The following is a 19433-nucleotide window of genomic DNA, read 5'->3' on the forward strand; positions in this document are numbered from 1 at the left end:
TGGCTAATGTACCTACAGTATTTTGTCAAATTATTTAGTTATAGATTTTGATGTTGTTTTGATGCCATATTCAGTTATTTGGCAGAGGTCCGCACTTCCGTTAGCAGAGTCGCATTTTATAAGAGGCTTACAAGTCTTACAACCATATTTTTTTGAAAGCGGAGCAAAAAGCGATTACAGGTTATGCCAGACTTTTATAAAATGCGACCCAATAACTGGAAATAACGCTATAGAATTTACCCGTAGGTACTTAGAGGAAGTAAGTTATAGTCCGACAAGAAATTGTTGAAAAGAAATGAGGGCGCCACTTCCTACGTAACTGTCACATTTTTGACGTAAAATGCTTAAACATGGCAACAATTTAGTATGGAAATTTATAGTTACATTTTATTTAATGTCGCACTATCAATAAATGAAACAAACAAATGGTTATATTTTTTATTCCTTCGAAATAATTCATAGTTCACACATTCAAGTCGTCCAACAAAATTCGATCACAAAAACATCATTATGACGAAAAAATAATAATTGCATAAATACCTGAATCACTCCTCAGTGGCAACTGGTATATTTAACATTACAGAGCTTCCTAGGAAACAGAAGTCTACACTTTACATTTATTCTCTAAGCGTAAAAATAACAGGTCCTAGGCAGGACGCTACTTGGCGTAAACCGTCTTGAATAACACCTAAACTATTAATTAAACTCTGATTGGTAATTAGATTACAAAAAAATCTACTAAAAATAACTCCCGTCAGCATTGAAATTTACAGTTGTTTTTAGGGTTCCGTACCCAAAGGGTAAAAACGGGACCCTATCACTAAGACTCCGCTGTCCGTCCGTCTGTCTGTCACCAGGCTGTATCTCATGAACCGTGATAGACATTTAAAATTTTCACAGACGATGTATTTCTGTTGCCGCTATACTAAAAAGCTATACAAATACTAAAAAGTACGGAACCCTCGGTGGGCGAGTCCGACTCGCACTTGTCTGGTTTTTTATGATATTGGAGGCAAACGAGCAAACGAGTCGTCTGATGGTAAGCAATTACCGTCGCACATGGACACCCGCAACACCAAGGCCAAGCAAGTGCTTTGCCGGACTTTAAGATGGGAATACGCTCTTTGTTTGAAGGTTTGAGGGTCGTATCTGTCCAGAACTACCGCGGGCGACAGTTCATTCTACAGTTTAGCTGTGCGAGACAGGAGTTTCTGGAGAATTGCACGCTGCATTTTGTAGTTACTCAGACCTAAATGATTACCAGTGCAGGTAATTTATTTCACAAGACTGACTATGACATAAAATAAAATACAAATTGTATCGGTAATATAAAAGCTTGCTTACAATCTTATACGCAGTTTAAAATTGCCATATTAAATTAACTATTATATTATTATTATAACTATTTAGTAATTTTTTTGAAATCTAACCAACAATCAAAGTACCTTAAAACTACGGGTAATTCTATGTCACCTCGGAACGCGGGAGTATTGTGGACTTGTGTATTATGCTTGCGGCCTTCTGTCTTCAGTGGTTAGATGGCTTAATTCAAAAGTACCTCTTTTTGTGGTCCGGGGTCCAGTCTTCGTCTACGGGGTGCCAACTGAAAAGTCCATCAAGGCAGCTAGTAAAGGGCACTTGGGCATGTTAACATGGATGCTTCTATCAATGAATGAGATCGTATAATTCAGTCAGCGAACTTTTTGAAGTCGGTACTCTGTATCGTTTTATTACTCTGTGCTAAGTCCTTAACTTTGTCGCCGCCATTCACTTGATATAAAGTCAGTACATCTCATGCCCAACACGCCACGACTTGTTGTTTACGTGTAATTTGTGACTTGGCGTTGATGACACTTTATTACTTCATTGACGTAGCGGCGAAAAGGTTAACCCTTAAATGCATTATTTTTTCTTTTTGCCCGAAATTAATATATGTGTGACGTAATTGTTTGCTGATTATGGGAAAAATAGAAAAAAAATTATAACATCGATTTTCACTGCGAAATCAGTGTTAGAAGTTGCATAGGCTAAATCATATTTATGTAAATATATAATTTTCAGTAAGATATATATGAAAAATCTTACTGCCATCAGAAAGGTACATTATTTGTGATGCACCTATGATAAAGTTTTTAAATATAAAATAATTAGAAACCCCGAAAAGAACGTCCAAAATCACATACCAAAAATCATCAAATTCTGGATTTTTTCTAATTTTCCGACAGTTTGTCTTAAAACGAACGTAATTTTTATAAATAAAAATATAGCATAAATTTAAATTAAAAATCGGAAAACGGATTAGTTTTACTATTAAAATAATATATAGGAACAAAATAGATTTTGTCTATAATGTACCTATAAAATTTGATGTTTTTGTTGTGTAGGCTGCATCCATCACTATGCATTTAAGGGTTAAATTGGTTTCCGATAAGTTTTGTAAAAGTTTTTTTTTTAGCAAAAAACATTCAATCATTGATAGATACCATCCAATGGGGTGCAAGGGTTAAATTTTATGTAATGGCAGCAGGTTTTCAAACCAGATTTGATGAATTAGTAAAACGTGATACCCTGCTACCACACATTACAAGATTTGGGTACCTGGAAGTACATAGTAGATGTTGTAGTATTATCCTGGCTATGCATATATCCCACGGGCCGCGGTATGTGTTGGCAAGTTAATAGCGATACAACGCTGCAACGGTTCACATCGAAAACGACGCATGGCCAATGGCTGGGGTATTCAGGGTATGAATGATTTGATGTCGGATATTACTCTTCAGTTAATTTATTGTCTGTATGGGGAACATTTGTAAAAGGTAGGGAAGCACAGGAAACCTATTTAAGAATGTTGAAGTGGCAATGTCAAGTTAATAATTCCAAATAAGGCCCGATAGACCTTCAAAGTCTTCAAACAGTTCTAACGATGCGTGATGCGTGTAGGATGTACGGGCCAGCACAGGAGTCCACTGATTATAGGCGTAAAATACCAATGTCAAGTTATTAATTTTGATTTACTCCACGAGGAGGCACTCTCTACAGCGCTATATGCAGTTGATATTCCACCTGTATAATATCTTGGTCCAATGTGCATTGCGTCTCACTGTCTCTCTAAGCAAACTGTAAGACGCAAATACACATTTGACAGGTGTAATACCATCCTTATACACCGTGAGCTCGAGTAACCCGAACCCGATGAGGAGCAAAAAATATTATGATTTTTGGTCAAATTAGGCAAAAAAAAAATTGTGTGTCAAATCAGTCACACACCGAATACGCCAACCTATGACCATGTCCTAACCGACTAATTTTGAAAAAAAATAACTGTAGGAATAAACATTAAATCTGAAAAGACAATAAGAGACACGTAGGTAAGTTATCGGTCATGTAGTCAGCTCGTCATCGTCTCAAAAGGGTCTGGGAGCCCTAACAAATACCTGGCATGGCATACGCGACCCGCGATCCGCGTGGCAACTCTGTTTAGGTAGCGGCGAAAAATGTTTGAAATACCTCAAACGACGACGAAGCCGTGCTGCTATCATAAACGACCTTATAGCCCGAGCGCTAAGGATTCTTTTTGAATGAACAGCGCTCGAGTAATATGCGTTTTCCCAGCTCGCGGCAACTATTATAACCAATCAAATACCTGCCAAGTCCGTCGGTGTGACGAATTATCGAATCGAGAGTACAAAGGACTCTTGCCATATATTTTGGTATTACAATAAGCTGTAAAACAACATGTTCGTTTATTACTCATCATGATCAACATGGGGCGGGGTCGTTCGTGTGGAGTGTGGGGGGTGGGTGGGGTAAGTGGTGGGGGGTGGGGGTATACGTACCGGTGTGAGGCGCTATTTGTGATACCTCAGTCAGTAGCTAGTGGCGATCGCGGGAGCGGCGACGCGGGCGATCGTGGGACGACCCTGGAATCAATCCGTTGTTATTTAGTTGCGTTATTAAAGTGACACAATCCCAAGTAGATGAATTACTACTAGCTACGTCAAATTAAGCCGAAAATGGGCGATCTGTGGAAATAATTCGTGTAGTTTTGTAAATTGGTACAGTTATACCTTGTGGTGTACAGATGAACATACTAAAAGTCCTGGGGGGGTCCGGGGGGGGGGGGGGTGCTGAGGGTGTAGGGGGGGGGTTAAGGTACCTTTTTCAGATTTCAAAAGATTCTACATAAAATTTTCTACAAATTAGGTCATATTCATTTTTACTCTACGCCCTACGGTTAATACTTTACGAGCTACAGGATGTTTCAATTAACAGAGATAAAAAATAGACGATTTAAGAAAACGTCGTTTTTTCGTAGTTGTTCATCATAACTCAAATGTTTAGTTTAGAATAAGCAAGCTTAGTCACATGCTGATCAATTATAAAAATAAACGGCCAAGATCATGTCGGGCCATGCTCAGTGTAGACTTCCATAGTTACCCATCCGTCAAAATATACTTTTTGCAAAAACTCAAAAACGGCTTAACCGATCAGATTCGCTATAGTTTTCCATGAAATTATTTACTAAGCTCTACTTTCACGATTTTTTTGATATTTCTTGGACTCGTGGTTCAAAAGTTAGAGGGGGACTCACAAACATTATTTTTTCTTTCAAAGCGAATATTTCCGGAAATATCACGTTTATCAAAAAAATCTTCTTAAAGACTCATATTAATTTTAAAAGACCTATCCAATGACACTCCGCACTATAGGGTTTAAGCGAGAAAAAAAAATTCATCCCCACTTCTCGACCATGGTCTAACTTTTGAACCATGGGTCCAAAAAATATGAAAAAATCGTGAAAGTAAAGCTTATTAAAGGCTTTCAAGGAAAATTATAGCAAACCTGATCGGTTAAGCCATTTTTGAGTTTTTGCAAAAAGTATATTTTGCCGGGCAGGTAACTACGGAAGTACGAAACCATGGCCCGACATGCTCTTGGCCAGTTTATTTTTATTTTTGATCAGCAGGTGACTCAACTATATTCTATACTAAAAATTTCAGTTATGATGAACAACTACGAAGAAACGACGTTTTCTTATGTCGTCTATTTTTCATCTCTTTGTTAACTTAAACACCCTGTAGCTCCTAAAGTGTTGTTCGTAGAGTAAAAATAAATATAACCTAATTTGTAGAAAATTTTATGTAGAAACTTTTGTTCGAAGTAATTATAATGCTATTCGTAGAGATATTCGAAATAAGAGCAAAAATCTGAAAAAATATACCTTCACCCCCCCCCCCCTACACCCTCAGCACACCCCCCACTACCGAGGACTTTTAGTATGTTCATCTGGACACCACAAGGTACAACTATACCAATTTTCAAAACTACACGAATTATTTTCGCAGATTTCTTTAATTTTCTTGGGTTTATACGTCTTAACAATAAGATTCCATTCTTGGCCTATAACGTTTTAAAGGTACCCGTAAAAGGATCATTCCACCGTTTCGGGTGTTACACTTGAACTCATAAAATAAGGTTATATTCGATATTGTGTTAAGTGTCGAGCAACTGCCTCACAGATGGTGGAAGAGGTTGGAGGAGGCCTAGCTATACCCGGAAGGCCTATGCATTGTGGGCATTAACTGACTTAATAATACGTGAGTGACCCGTTTTAAAATAATTTAATATGTGCAGTACAACTTCTTCTGCGTTACACGTGTAATTTTAGCACTTATACAAAAATATTTCGGTTCGGTTCGGTTCGGTAATTAAGATCACATTTTACACTGTGTATAAAAACACGACAATTTTCTTCAAAATTTATAAAAACAGTTTTTCAACAGAATATTTTATCGGATGGTTGTGGATGTCTGTCTTCCGCATAAAGGGAAACGGAATAGGTACAAAAAAGGAACTCGGCTGAAAATTTAGCTGTGAAGGAAAAAATGGATTAATGAGATGTTAGTGGTATGGACGACGATGGCTGATTTACTGGATGAAGGAAATCTAAATTCAAAACCGAATATTTATAACGCCCGTCAAATGAGGCTATTTGAAATTTTGAGAAAGTTAAAAAAAATGCGGATCACAGATAATTAACAAAGGTTGGCAAAACTAGAAGAAAAAACCATGGCAAATAATTAACTGGTTACAAAAAAAAGGAATCGGATTAATAACATTAAAATAAACTAAAATGCCAAACCCTGTTCTACGTGACCGAACCGCGCGGACCACGGGCTCGAGTCCTTTGATGACGGCTGCCGATCGTCCCACAAGATCGGCACTCACGAGCGTCCTCCGGGGCCTTCCCGACGGAAGGCTCAAAACGCTCTCCTCAGCACCGCCTTCCGGAGACCAGAGCCCTCCCAACGGAAGGCACTCCTTCAGATACGCTTCACAAACTCTTTCCAGCAACTAACTGATGTCTATGAGCACATATGTTTTCACAGATGCAAATCGTTCGTAATCTCTTTGGATATCACCCAAATTACATAAAAATATTGACTACGCGACTTAAAAAATCGCGAGCGCACAAAATATAATGCTCTGCAGTCCCAGACTCAGTCACACACTTCTAGGGAGCAAAAAATGAACAAAATAATGCACTGTTCCGACTTTTTCTCTTCAAGTCTCTAGATCGATCTGACGTCTTTTACAATCTCGAACACCTCAAAAATGTTCATTCAAAATTAGCGCGAATATTCTCTTAAATTTATAACTGCCAGCTCTCTCTAACATACAAAAAAAGTTCTAGGTTCTTCGGCAACCTTTGACATAAGCGCCATCTAACCGTACTTGCGTGAATCAATTCACACTGTACGACACGACTAAACGAAGAAGCAAAGTAGACATGGAAAAGTAGTTTCCAAGAATGACGACAGATGTAGCGTCATTCTACATGTTCGAGTCTCACGGGAGTTTTATAGTTAAAATTACTCTTATACTTACTTTAATTATGGGTGTTTAGGAAAAGAAATTATTATCATAATAGTAGATTTTATAACTTCCTAGTTCAGCATTTCCCAAACTATCGCGAGCGAACATTGAGTGGGCCCTGAAACGACTGGGGTATCTGAGTCTTACCAATTATATTTTATGCCCTTCTGAAGATGACCAAGAGGTGGGTTTCGAATTTGGCAGTTTTTGTTAGGTGGGTCGGAGGTCGGAGCCCAGTCAACTCTGGGAACCACTATCCTACTTCCTTAATGCAATATCGAACAAAACCTTATTTTATGAGTTCATGTGTAACACCCGAAACGGTGGAAGGACTTTGTACTTACTTCTCTCCCTGCGCGATCTGCGGTCACGGTCGCGGTCCCGCTCGCGGTCGCGCTCGTCGTGGCGGCTGCTCTTCTCTTCACGGCTCGACCTACAAGATAATAGGGTAATGACATTTTTTAGGGTTCCATACCCAAAGGGTAAAAACGGGACCCTATTACTAAGACTCCGCTGTCCGTCCGTCCGTCTATCACCAGGCTGTATTTCATGAACCGTGATAGCTAGACAGTTGAAATTTTCACAGTTGATGTATTTCTGTTGCCGCTATAACAACAAATACTAAAAATAGAATAAAATAAATACTTAAGTGGGGCTCCCATACAACAAACTTGATTTTTTGCCGTTTTTTGCGCAATTCCCTTCGTGCGCGAGTCCGACTCGCACTTGGCCGGTTTTTCATGAATGGGTATCAATCGATCAGGTTTGTTTTGAGGATAAAATGTCTGTATGGGACCCATTATCTTAAAGCAATGGAAAAGTCACAAATGATGGTCAAAGTCTGGCACCCGCACTTTACTGACGAAAACCCTCTAACAAAATGGCAATACATCGTGACGTCACCATGTAACGTCGCTATTGCTTAAAACAAGAACTTGAGCATGCAACAATGTCAACTTACCGATGACGCTCCCTGTCCTTATCCCTCTCCTTGTCCCTGTCGCTCTTATCATCCTTCTTGTCCCGCTCCTTATCCCTGTCTCCGCGATCTCGTTCTTTGTCTCTTTCCATCCGTTCCCTGTCTCGCCGGTCGGAGCCGAGCCCGCCGCCGCGGGCGCTGCGCTCTCTGTCTCGCTCTTCGCGACGCTTCTTCTCTTTCTCTTGCAGTTCCTTTTCACGAGACTCCATCATTTCTTCGTAGGCTTGACGGAGTTTGAAGTAGCTGCAAAGAGTGCAATGACAAGTGTTGACTTTAAGATAGACATCATAGAGTAACTTATACTAGAGCGGTACTGTCATAGTAAATTTTGTAACCCCAGTAAATTCACTGCCATCTGTCGACACACTTTAAAACTAAAAATAAATATTTATAAAAATACGATAAAATGTATTTAAATATGGATAAATGATTTTTTATTTGCATTAATTATTTTTATATGATTTTGACCCATGTTCTTTCACTGGTATGCGTTAAATTTATAAATAACAAACGAAACAGTCAACGCCCTCTATACGAGTGTAGGCCAAAACTAGTGGCGCCATCTGATCGAGAATCAAATTTTCGTGATTTTCGAGGCACGTTTTTTCCTTAGACTGTATCCATCTATTACGGAGTTATATCTATCTTTGATAGACATAGAGAACTATTTAAATAATAACAAAATCGTCATTGAAATAATATGGTCCAAAATAAGATTTGTACATTGTATGTATTTGCAAATGTTGTAGGCTCTGAGAATACAATGTTGCTCTTGGTAGTGGTGACTCAAGATTTTGTTTCACTATTGCTCGCGAATGTTTCGTCGAAGTCGGTTGAAAAAGTAGTCTTATTCATCAGAATAGTCACAATAGCATTGACGCTACGGCGGAACACAGGACACAGACAATTTGGAAGGATGTGCAAGGGCGTCTTCATTATGCAGTCAGTACTGCCCTGTAATAACCCTTCCTCTTGGCATTGCCATGGTCAGCCAATGAATTAAGACTTACCCAACATGCTGCTTCCCGGAGAGGTGGTCATCGATACGCTGCTGAGCGTCACCAACGATGAGGAAGGCGCCGCACACCGGGCACACCTCCATCTGCTTCTCTTGGGCGGCAGCCAGCTCCGCGGTCATGGACCAATGGCTGCAAACATAATAAGTCAGTTACCTTCTTCTAGCCGGTGTCATAACAGATCATGGATCATTTAACAAACAGATACAGACAGTATCCTATGCTGAGGACTCATGTGGTGCTGGAATGCAGCGTAGGGACTCCATACAGGCCAAAACATCTCTGATCTCTGAGAGGTCCTATTCAACATTAGGATTCCTTGAGGAGTTTGTTCGGTTGGACTAGCCTGCCCATACCTACCTACCTATAGGCAAAGTAGATTGGTAGAGTAGGGTATTTGTTACATCATTTATTTTTTACTATACCAGCTCATTTAGGCTTTCTTTATTATTCAAAAACTGATGAGAAAGTGGCATTTTAACCAGAAGAGTGGCAAAGTAATGATGCAAATTTTGAGTTGGTGTAGTACACTTGGTACCTCATGTTGGCTGATGGAATTGACTTTTAACCCTGGGTCTAGATTTTTGAGTTATGATGATGATGATGATGATGACGCATTCCTGTTATCCTTTATTAGGGACATAGGGCTCGCAGAAGAATCCTCCATTTGTCATGATCTTGACACTAGTACTTGTGTACTTGACACTAGTACAAGTCCAGTTGAGCCAGCCTCTTTCTCAACTGAAATTAATCCTCTCTCTGAATTTCAAAATTTTTAATAGCATTAATTTGTTACCTGTTTTCCTGTTGTTTCAGTAAGGTGTCCTTCTCTTCTTTGAGCCGGTCACACAGCTTCATAAGGCCCTGGGCTTGTTCTACATCGCCTCTCGTACCCGCCTCCTCAGCTTCTTGGACCAACGCCTGTACCTTCTCAGAGAGGAGTTGGACCTGTCAAGATGATTATGCATTAGATATTTGGATTATTCCCAGTTATGACAATGGTTTTGGATTGACAATCAATGGAGTTCTATCTAATTTTGTGGATTGAAAGCCAATCCTTTCAATTCAATCTTTTACTGTTAATAATTCTTTGGTAAAAGTAATACGAGCAGTTGTGCATTCAGCAGATCTGGACACAACACACCTCTATGTGCGATGTAGTGTGGCCACGTTACTCGTCACTGGCCACCATACTTCCCTCACTACCTCCCATACCACAAGTGTGTGGCCACACCATATGGAGTAGATAGAATATACACATTTGAATGTAAATACCTGTTCTTGATTTTTCTCAGTTTGCGCCTGGGTCATTGGTGGACCTTCAGGTTTAGAGTTCATCAACTCCAATCTTTGCTTGCCCTTTTGGATTTTCCCTAAAACAGAAAAATTATAAGATGTAAGTTTTTTACACACACAAAAACATGATTTCCTTTATATTTATTTGATGTAAAATAATGTGAAACAAAAGTGGAGGTGGGCAGGTCATGTAGCAAGATATCAGGATCAAAGGTGGACAAATCTTGTAACAAAATGGCCAGGCCCAGCTGGAAAAAGAAGAGCGGGAAGACAAAGAAAAAGATGGGCAGATGACATCGTACAGGCTGCGGGAAAAAAATGGGTGGATGTTGCCACCGACAAAGAGAGGTGGAGACAGATGGAGGAGGCTTATACACTTGGGGACCACTAATGTGGGATAAAGCTAAATAATAATAATAATAATTGTTAATCAACTTAAGGGGCTTCTAACCGTGCCATATTTTGACTGCAATATGTGCAGCAACTATTAGTGTCCCTCTCTTACTCACATGTTAGAGAAAGACACCAATATCAATTTTTTAACATGCAGATACGTCTGCGAGCGATTCTCCAAATTCCACTAACAACTACTACTTACTTAATTTTACTTTTTCCATTTTTTCCTTTAATATAAAATTAAGACACCAATAGTTGTCGGCCACATATTGCTTCTTTTATACTTGGACGTTTCTTTATACCCTGTCACACTCATTCAAAAACCTTATAATAACTAAATTATTAAATTAAAATTATATAAAAATTACATACTTTCAACATCATTTATCATGTGCCGGCAAAACCGTAGAAACTCCTCCACATATTGCGACTTCTTATACGATGGCTCTGCCTTCTCAAAAAGGTCTTTGACCTCATCGTCATGGACCTTGGGGCACACGCCCAGGTCGGCTCTCGTGTTCACAAAGAGGTCATGGGGACAGAATTTCACCACGTAATATTTGCAGTACTGAAACAAGACGTGAAATTCAACAAAAAAAAATGATGAAAAAGTAGCCTGAACTATTCGAAGGTATGCATAGACCGTCTTACTCAGCAACTGTTTATTCTATTTAATACGTATCCCTTAAGTCTAAATCTCGGCCGTTGTAGTAAATTAAGTTAATTTCAAAATCGGTAATGCAGTCATGCATCACTGATTCACTGCAAACCGGCCAGTCTCCTTAGAAACAGCATACATAATTCAATAAATTTATAACCTCAAAATCGTCCAGTGACAAAAAACAGCATATCAGTGTAATTTTAAAAGGAAACACATTTAAAAAGGCTTACCTCCTGGTCTTCCCAATTAGGTTTCTTTATTTTCTCATTTGGATTGGTGTTCCGATGTCTGCCCATCAACTCATCTAGCAACTGAGCTGCAGCTAACACCGCCATTGCGTTTGCTTTTGGCTTCTACCTTATACAGAAACTTAGATAAGCTATCTTCTAAACAATTAAGAATACATTTGATAGCAAAACGCAAAGCAGAACGTAAATCTGATGGATATATTATTAACAGTTCAACACAGCAATAAAACAAAAGAGAGAATTAATTACTCAATTATCTATGTTCAGCTAGCGTCTATGGCTAGCGTACAGCGTACTTATAGTACTTATCGTAGCAGTACGTCAACGTCGTCAGCACTCGACTCAACCAACCCATCCAACAACAGTCCAATCCAACAACCAACGCTTGAATAGATAAAAAAAAAAGAGTACGGTGTTGTCATTTACAGCAGAATAAAATTCCTAATTTTAGTCTTTTCGCTTTGATTGTTATAGTTATAGTTGGTCAAGCAAATCTTGTCAGTAACAAACTGGACTGTCCCATTTGAAACATAGACAGAAATAATCATACTATCTTTGTCTTACACTAGTACTAGCACCCAAAAGAAAAGGTTAAATATATATTTTTTTGTTCTTTTTTACTTACAATTTGTATTACGTTTTTTTTTACTGTTGTTACGTAAATGATTTTGCCTGGCGACCCACCCGTGCCAGATGCAGAATAGCGTAGCTTCGTAAGAATTATATTTTTTGATATAAATCATGGAAATCCAGTAAATAGCACAGTCTGGCAACATTTTCTAGTAATTATAAAGTTGCCGGACTTAAAAACAAAAGATAATGTTGCCATTATATATATATTGTTTATATTCAACAGCGTTTTAATTTATTGCTCGAACATGCTTGATTGTCCAACAGTCGTGCAAAGAAAAATAAATTTAATGAAAATTTATAGGAAAATCGGATATCGGAAGTACTAAGTAGACTGATCGGATGTCCGCTGAATTGATTTTATGTTAATATTTAAGTTATTTTGGTATCACTTTATTACAGCCCCATAGGATTGTGTTTTGCTTACATTGATAAGTTTATAAATAAACAGCCCTGAATTCTGCACCATGATAACAGTTTGTTTACATTAAATACTAAAACAAGGAATGAAACGGAAAAACAGCAATGAAATGGATTCCGGCTTTTTCGAAACGAACATTGTTTATATATTTCATATTATTATTTCTATTATATTTATTTTATGTTTTGAATACTTGTTTAGTTGACGAAAGAAAGGTAAGCAACTAAGCATTACAATATTTACAATGCAGAATGCAGATGTTTTAACTTAGTTTATTATGAACTTGAATAATAATTATGCGTTTTTTGATTGCAGTTTTCCCTGAAACGTTTTCTGCTGAAGGAACATTATTCAAAGTATAAAAGTGCTGCAGTTCGTTTTGTTTCTCTGCTGGGTTTCAACACACTAGATGCGACTGATTACAAATACCGCAGACTTAGAAATCAGAATGTAATGCCAGTGAAAAGATTGCCTGATGTGCTTATTATAGGTGTTAAGAAATGTGGAACCAGAGCCCTCCTGGAGTTTTTAAGGTGTGGATTGTTAGTGGGTTTAACCTCTAGCCCTAGCCACCCAGATATCAATACATGCAGAGACAAATGTAATTTAGATTTTTCAAAAGATTAAAGATTCATATTTGAATGGAATGGCATACCTTTTTATAAGCCCCTGGGTGGCTTGAGGATATTATGTATGCAATGCAACCATATAAATGTTCAAGCTCTGTTGGCTGCAGATTTTAGGCTTGCAGCACTACCTATTAGAGTTGTGCATGCTCGTTCACTGAAATGATCGCTCCCAACTATACAATCTCACAACTGTACTAGTTCGGTCTTTTAGTACACAAAGGGTTTACTGCCTTTTCGCCGAAAATTGTATTGCCGAATTTCACTTACCAACTAACTTTTCGCAGAAGTCTCATTTGGCCGAATTTCATTTCGCAACTTTACATAATCCAACCTAACCTAACCGAACCTAGTACGTCATTTTCATTTCCCAACTATGGGGTTGGCAAATGAAATGGTTGCGAAGTAAGGTTATGCCAACGATTGGTTTGTCAAATGAAACTTTGGCGAAAAGTTGGTTGCCAAGTGAAATTCGGCGAAATAAATTTCGCCAAAAAGGGAGTACACCACATAGAGATGAGTCGGACCGCTTTGCGGTCATTGTCACTCCTCGGTCCCCGCTCCCATTCTGTTTCGTTTGCGTGTAGTGTACTAAAACGTACTAAGAGCAAAATCATTAGAGAATCGTGTCTTTTTGATTTTAGTACATGTACTACAGAAGCCTACTACCTATGTATAATAACTTATACTACACACTCAAAGCATTGTTGTGATTTTGGCTACATGCCAAAATGTCTGCTGCATAGAAACCTGAGTATGTATACAAACTAACTAATAAAGCTTTTATATTGAACAACATAGTATTTTAAAAAGAGAGAGACATAGAATAGTGCTAAATATATTATGGCAGAAGGCACAAATCAAAGTATGACAGATAGACTGACACATTTTGAAGATACACAATATACTTAACTAGCGACCCGGACCCGCCCTGGCTTCGCACGGGTTACACAAAACCTTTACAAATTACACACTAAAACCTTCCTCAAGAATTACTCTATTGGTAGGTGAAAACCGCATCAATATCCGTTGCGTAGTTTCACATAGGGACAGACAGACAGCAGAAAGCGACTTTGTTTTATACTATGTAGTGATTTTTATTTCAGGTTACACCCAGATGTGCGAGCTGCAGGTTCCGAAGTGCATTTTTTTGATAAATTTTATCATAAGGGCTTTGAATGGTACAGGTAAGTGTTTGAAGGAGACTTTAACCTCTAGCTACCCAGAGGCCTATAAAAGGGGCCCCCAGTCCATTATATTATTAATCTTCATATTGAGAAATCTAAGTTACATTTGTCTTGGCAAGTTTTTATTTCTGGGCGGTTAGAGGATAAAGTGCTGCCATATGTTTAGGTATCCTACTGACTACCAATTAATATTGTCTGCATTGTAATACTAGCCAAAAAGACATGCATAACCAACAACTGATACTTTGATCCTGTTATCCAATCTTCTTCTTCTCAGCATGTTTGCGTCCACTGCTCCTCCTCTTTCATGGCTTTCCAATGTGTTCTGCACGCCGCGCTTCTATGCCAGGTCGTCCCTGCCGTCTTTTTGATGTCGTCCAACCATCTGGCTCGCGGTTTTCCTTCCCTTCAGCTCCCAATGGATTCATGTTATATTGACCTGTCTGTCCTTACTATTGGTTTTCCTTTCCTATGCCACTCTTTACTGAAAAATTTTAAATTTTGCAAGTCAAAAAATATTTTTGTAATTCTATTCAAGTCCAGAAAAAATTGTAACTTGAAGCTTAATAAAAAAAACTGGAGCAATGTTGTGGTTAATGATTTTTAATGAAATATATTCTTCAACAAAAAAAAACCGGCCAAGTGCGAGTCGGACTCGCGCACCGAGGGTTCCGTACTTTTTAATATTTGTTGTTATAGCGGCAACAGAAATACATCATCTGTGACAATTTCAACTGTCTAACTATTATGGTTCATGAGATACAGCCTGGTGACAGACAGATGGACAGCGGAATCTTAGTAATAGGGTCCCGTTTATACCCTTTGGGTACGGAACCCTATAAAAGCAAGCAATAAAATTTCAGGGACAGAATGCCACCAACCCTCGAAGGCCAGATCACAATGGAGAAGACACCCTCTTACTGGGTGACACGGACAGCTCCAAAGAGAGTGCATGCCATGAATCCGGATGTGAAGCTGCTGGCGGTTGTCCGGGATCCTGTCACTAGGGCTATTAGTGATTATACACAGTCGGCAAGGTAATTACACTCACTGCTCTCACACTCACACTCACTAGTTCAATTGGTAGATTGGTACTCAAACTAAAGCAAGTTAGTTTTGGGCTGAATATCTTGGTTTAAAAAATATTATTTTAAGATTTTCTTTTCGCACTTAAACTATCGTGAGACATATTTCAAAATATTTATCAGTACGGTTTTTACTCACTATTATTTTTAGTCGCTTTTGGCGACATGTTTCGGATTCTTTGGGAATCCATCTTCAGGCACGAGTGTCCGCGGCGGTTGTACGTCGTGCACTGCCCGCGCCGATTTTCTTTTATTTTTATTTTATACTACGTCGGTGACCCGCCTGATGCTAGGGCTCTTACAGACGAGCGACAGTACGCGACGTATTTTCTTTTTCAAAATGAGTAATGACGATTATGATGTTGATGCATTAATTGCTGCAGTAAAAAATACCAATAAGTAATAGCATATATACCTTGGCAATCGAATTTTATATAAATAAATAAACAGTTATACTTACCAATTAGATTTTTTCTTCAGTGCTTTTATTTTCAAAATCGGGTGTTATTTCTGCAACAACCTCCATCCATGCTCTATTTTTAATTGTTTTATTACTATATCCCTTATCCTTATAATTCCATATACACACATGCTTTTTTACTGCAGCAATTAATGCATCAACATCGACGACTGCGCGCTGTCGCAGGCGGTCGCCACCGACGTCGCCGACAGTGTGTCGCGTACTGTCGCTCGTCTGTAAGAGCCCTAAGCAGTCACCATAGCCTATGGACGTCCTCAACTCCAGGGGTGTTACATGCGCGTTGCCGACCCTAACACTCGCACCCTCGTTCAGCTCTGTTAGTCTTTAAGACCATTGGATAGAGCTCAATGAGGTTACATTATTCACTTCTCCTCTGCGGATGGTGTGTGGTTTATGTTGATCGAATAATCAGTCTTCTCGACATATAGTACATCTGTAAATTACTTTTTTTTTTTTTCAGTAAAACACCTTCACTCCCTCGTTTCGAAGAGCTAGCCATAGTGAACGGCAGCTGGGGCGCGGGCGGGGCGGTGGCGGCGTCGTGGCCGCCCGTGCGGCTCGGCGTGTACGCGCGCCCGCTGCGGCGTTGGCTGCGCCGGTTCCCGCGCGAGCGCCTGCTGCTGGTCAATGGGGAGCGGCTGGTGGACGACCCTGCAGCTGAGATGGCGAGGGTGCAGGTATGCGGCGATTATGCGGAATTTTTCACTTCCAGTCCTGTCTATCGTCATTATTCTTTCTACAACCTCCCTATATCCTTTTTCGTTATTTTACTCCCACTAAGCTGAGACTACGAAAGTGGCTTGTATACAGTACTGGTCAATGGAGATCGGCTGGGGAGCGGATGAGAGTGCAGGTCCGGCTATTTTTAAACACGACGGTGGTAATTGGTAAACAAGCGTGCGGCTCGCCTGATGGTAAGCTAAACAGCCTATAGACGCAACTCCAATGGAGTCATCACAACCACATCGAGTCTGGAACCCTGGATCACTTTTCTTACTCACTTAACCTTTGTGAATACTACTTATTATTTTCTAGTTTTAAGAAACTTGATGCTTTTACACGAAGAAGATGATTTTCTAACAACATTAAACAAAATTTTCCTTAAATTTCAGGAATTCCTTGGCCTAAAACGTGTGATCACCGAGAAGCATTTCTACTTCAACTCCTCTAAAGGCTTCCCCTGCCTCCTTAAATCGGAAAGCCGTTCCACCCCCCACTGTTTAGGCAAGACCAAGGGCCGGAGCCACCCCCATATCAACCCAGCCACCATAGAAACTCTAAGAGGGTTCTACAGGCCTTTCAATGAGAAATTTTACGAATTATCTGGTATAAATTTTGGGTGGCCTTGATGTGTTGTGATGTATGGCTATTGCCTTGGTATTAAGGTAGTTTGTTCCTAATTTTGTAACGATATCATTTTAATGTAGGTGCTGTTACGTTGGTTTGTGAATGGAATAGTGCAACAACAGCAGAAGTATATAAGTGAGTTAAGAATTTATGACAGTTACAGTTAAAAATATACACATAAGCCCATTGATCTTTGGATTTAGCTTTGACAGTAAGTAGCACAAGATATTATGTGAGCTTTTTGAGATAGGGAACTATTATAATAAATTAGAGTAACTATAGTTTTTGTTCCAATTTCGGAACAAGACCATAGAGTAAAACTACAGTCTGACAATAAATTGTAGAAACACTCAAATACCCTATTGTCACTTTTTAATTTCTACAATTTCTTGTCGGACTATATTAATTTTATTGCGAAATTAGTGAAAGAAGACTTATAATTAGTTGACTGTATTCGAATTTTTAACGGCTAGTAAGAAAAAAACTTCCATTTTGTAAGGGTTTGTAGGTAACGTATGGGTTAGCAATAAATTATGATAAACAATTACATACTCTTCTTTCTAGAAAAAAAATACAGTAATGTGTTTTTTTAGGAGAGCATCAAAAAAGTCCGTATTGACTGTATTTAGGTAGCAGTTCCTAGTTTTTATCGATAATATCATAGATTCCTATTGTCGTTTCATTTTTTAAGTACTTACTATAAACAGATTTAATTATTATTCTGCGTTAGACAGCTTTTTGTGATACCAGTATTATCAGTTTGAAAGCACAAATCACTTATTACTTGATATTATTATTACTTAAGTAATTTAATATATTTAAAACATCACAAAGTGTTAATAATTTAATAAAGCAATTTTGTTCCTCGAGTGGCAATACCTACCGGTAATTTACAGTATTATTATAGTGTTATGCATCATCTGCCATAAGTATTAGTCTTATTATTTTAAGGCATAATTTTATAGTAGGTATATAGGCTTCTTAAGTAACTTTGCCTCACTTGTAATTGATCTGCCTCATTAGTTAAATTAAGTAGTTTATTACTATGTAATTTTTTTTTTGCTTTTTGGTTATGTGATAGGTAATTTACTTCTGATTCGTGATTTACAGGTGTTTTTTATCTGAACATCTATTAGACTTATATTGACCGGGATATAGACCGTGATTACCTTTTGTATTATTTGAACATCTATTGTTTAATTTTATTGGACGTAGTTCGGCTAATGGGAACGAACCCACACTAAATATCCATTCAAAATTTTACTTCATGCTTTAACAAGTACCTACGATTTTTTTTATTGTGGGGTTGGTTCCCGTTTGCAAAATTCCGTCCAATTAAGAAAAAGTTTAAATATTGTCAACATTCAGCTACCTAAGATGATTATCGGCATACACGATGCGCAACCCATTTTCAAATAAAAAATATATTTTGGTTATGCATAAACCAATTTATGCAATTGTTATTCATTACAACGAAAATTTGATAAGCTAGTTCAGAGACAAGTAACTAATAAAGACTTCAATCCCATAAGTATGTGCAAAGTCGCATTCATTGTATACTGCATATGTATTTGCTATTGCACTTTATTAGGTTTGCGAATATTTTGCCAGTTAACAGTGGACGTTACTGGTCTTTTTTATTTACTTGTCTATTACGATTTGTAAACTTTAATAGTTAGTAAGATAGCTTGTAGTGTAATACTTAGTTAGGACCTTGCACTAAGCCATCCGAAAACACGTGCCATTATTATTGCTTAATAGATTACCATTTAAGAATAAAAGCTTTAATATTTTTAGTTATTAATAGTACAGAGGGAGTAATGTAAAATTGAATTACTACCAAGAATACCGTAATGCGGAGGACTTTTGAAATATAGGGTTTTAATACTGGACTATATTTTAGTTCGCATTTTATAGATGAAGTGCGCTGTTCTGTTGAATTAGTTCCTCGCTCTAGCCAAACAACCAATACGGTTCAAATGAGTTAATTACGTAGTTCGAAAATTATAATAATTACTTAGATTTATTCGAGAACGAGTAAAAAATCTACGAAGGTGTTACTAGTTACTCCCCCATTTATCTCCATGCCCCCAACTATTTAATTGTCAAAGTCACCCCATATTTCACGGTACAAACTTGTCTGCTGTTACTATGCCTTTACTGTATACTGAAATAAAAGAGTTA

At 38.3% G+C, this 19433-nt stretch overlaps 2 protein-coding genes across 2 annotated transcripts; one reads left to right on the top strand and one right to left on the bottom strand.

Annotated features, from left to right (window-relative positions):
* Positions 1-426: 426 nt before the first annotated feature.
* Positions 427-11744, bottom strand: LOC134744404 (luc7-like protein 3). Its single transcript, XM_063678211.1, has 9 exons — positions 11455-11744; positions 10936-11131; positions 10147-10244; positions 9668-9819; positions 8866-9003; positions 7838-8098; positions 7221-7309; positions 3837-3920; positions 427-1603 (listed from the first exon to the last, which is right to left on the bottom strand). The coding sequence occupies exons 1-8, from the start codon at positions 11557-11559 to the stop codon at positions 3874-3876; spliced, it is 1086 nt and encodes a 361-aa protein (XP_063534281.1). The 5' UTR covers positions 11560-11744; the 3' UTR covers positions 427-1603; positions 3837-3873.
* Positions 11745-12410: 666 nt separating this feature from the next.
* Positions 12411-19387, top strand: LOC134744346 (heparan sulfate glucosamine 3-O-sulfotransferase 3A1). Its single transcript, XM_063678120.1, has 6 exons — positions 12411-12738; positions 12839-13056; positions 14256-14336; positions 15200-15373; positions 16363-16579; positions 17015-19387. The coding sequence occupies exons 1-6, from the start codon at positions 12628-12630 to the stop codon at positions 17249-17251; spliced, it is 1038 nt and encodes a 345-aa protein (XP_063534190.1). The 5' UTR covers positions 12411-12627; the 3' UTR covers positions 17252-19387.
* Positions 19388-19433: the final 46 nt, after the last annotated feature.

This window comes from Cydia strobilella, chromosome 9, assembly GCF_947568885.1.
Source record: "Cydia strobilella chromosome 9, ilCydStro3.1, whole genome shotgun sequence".
In the NCBI taxonomy this organism is placed as follows: Eukaryota; Metazoa; Arthropoda; class Insecta; order Lepidoptera; family Tortricidae; genus Cydia; species Cydia strobilella.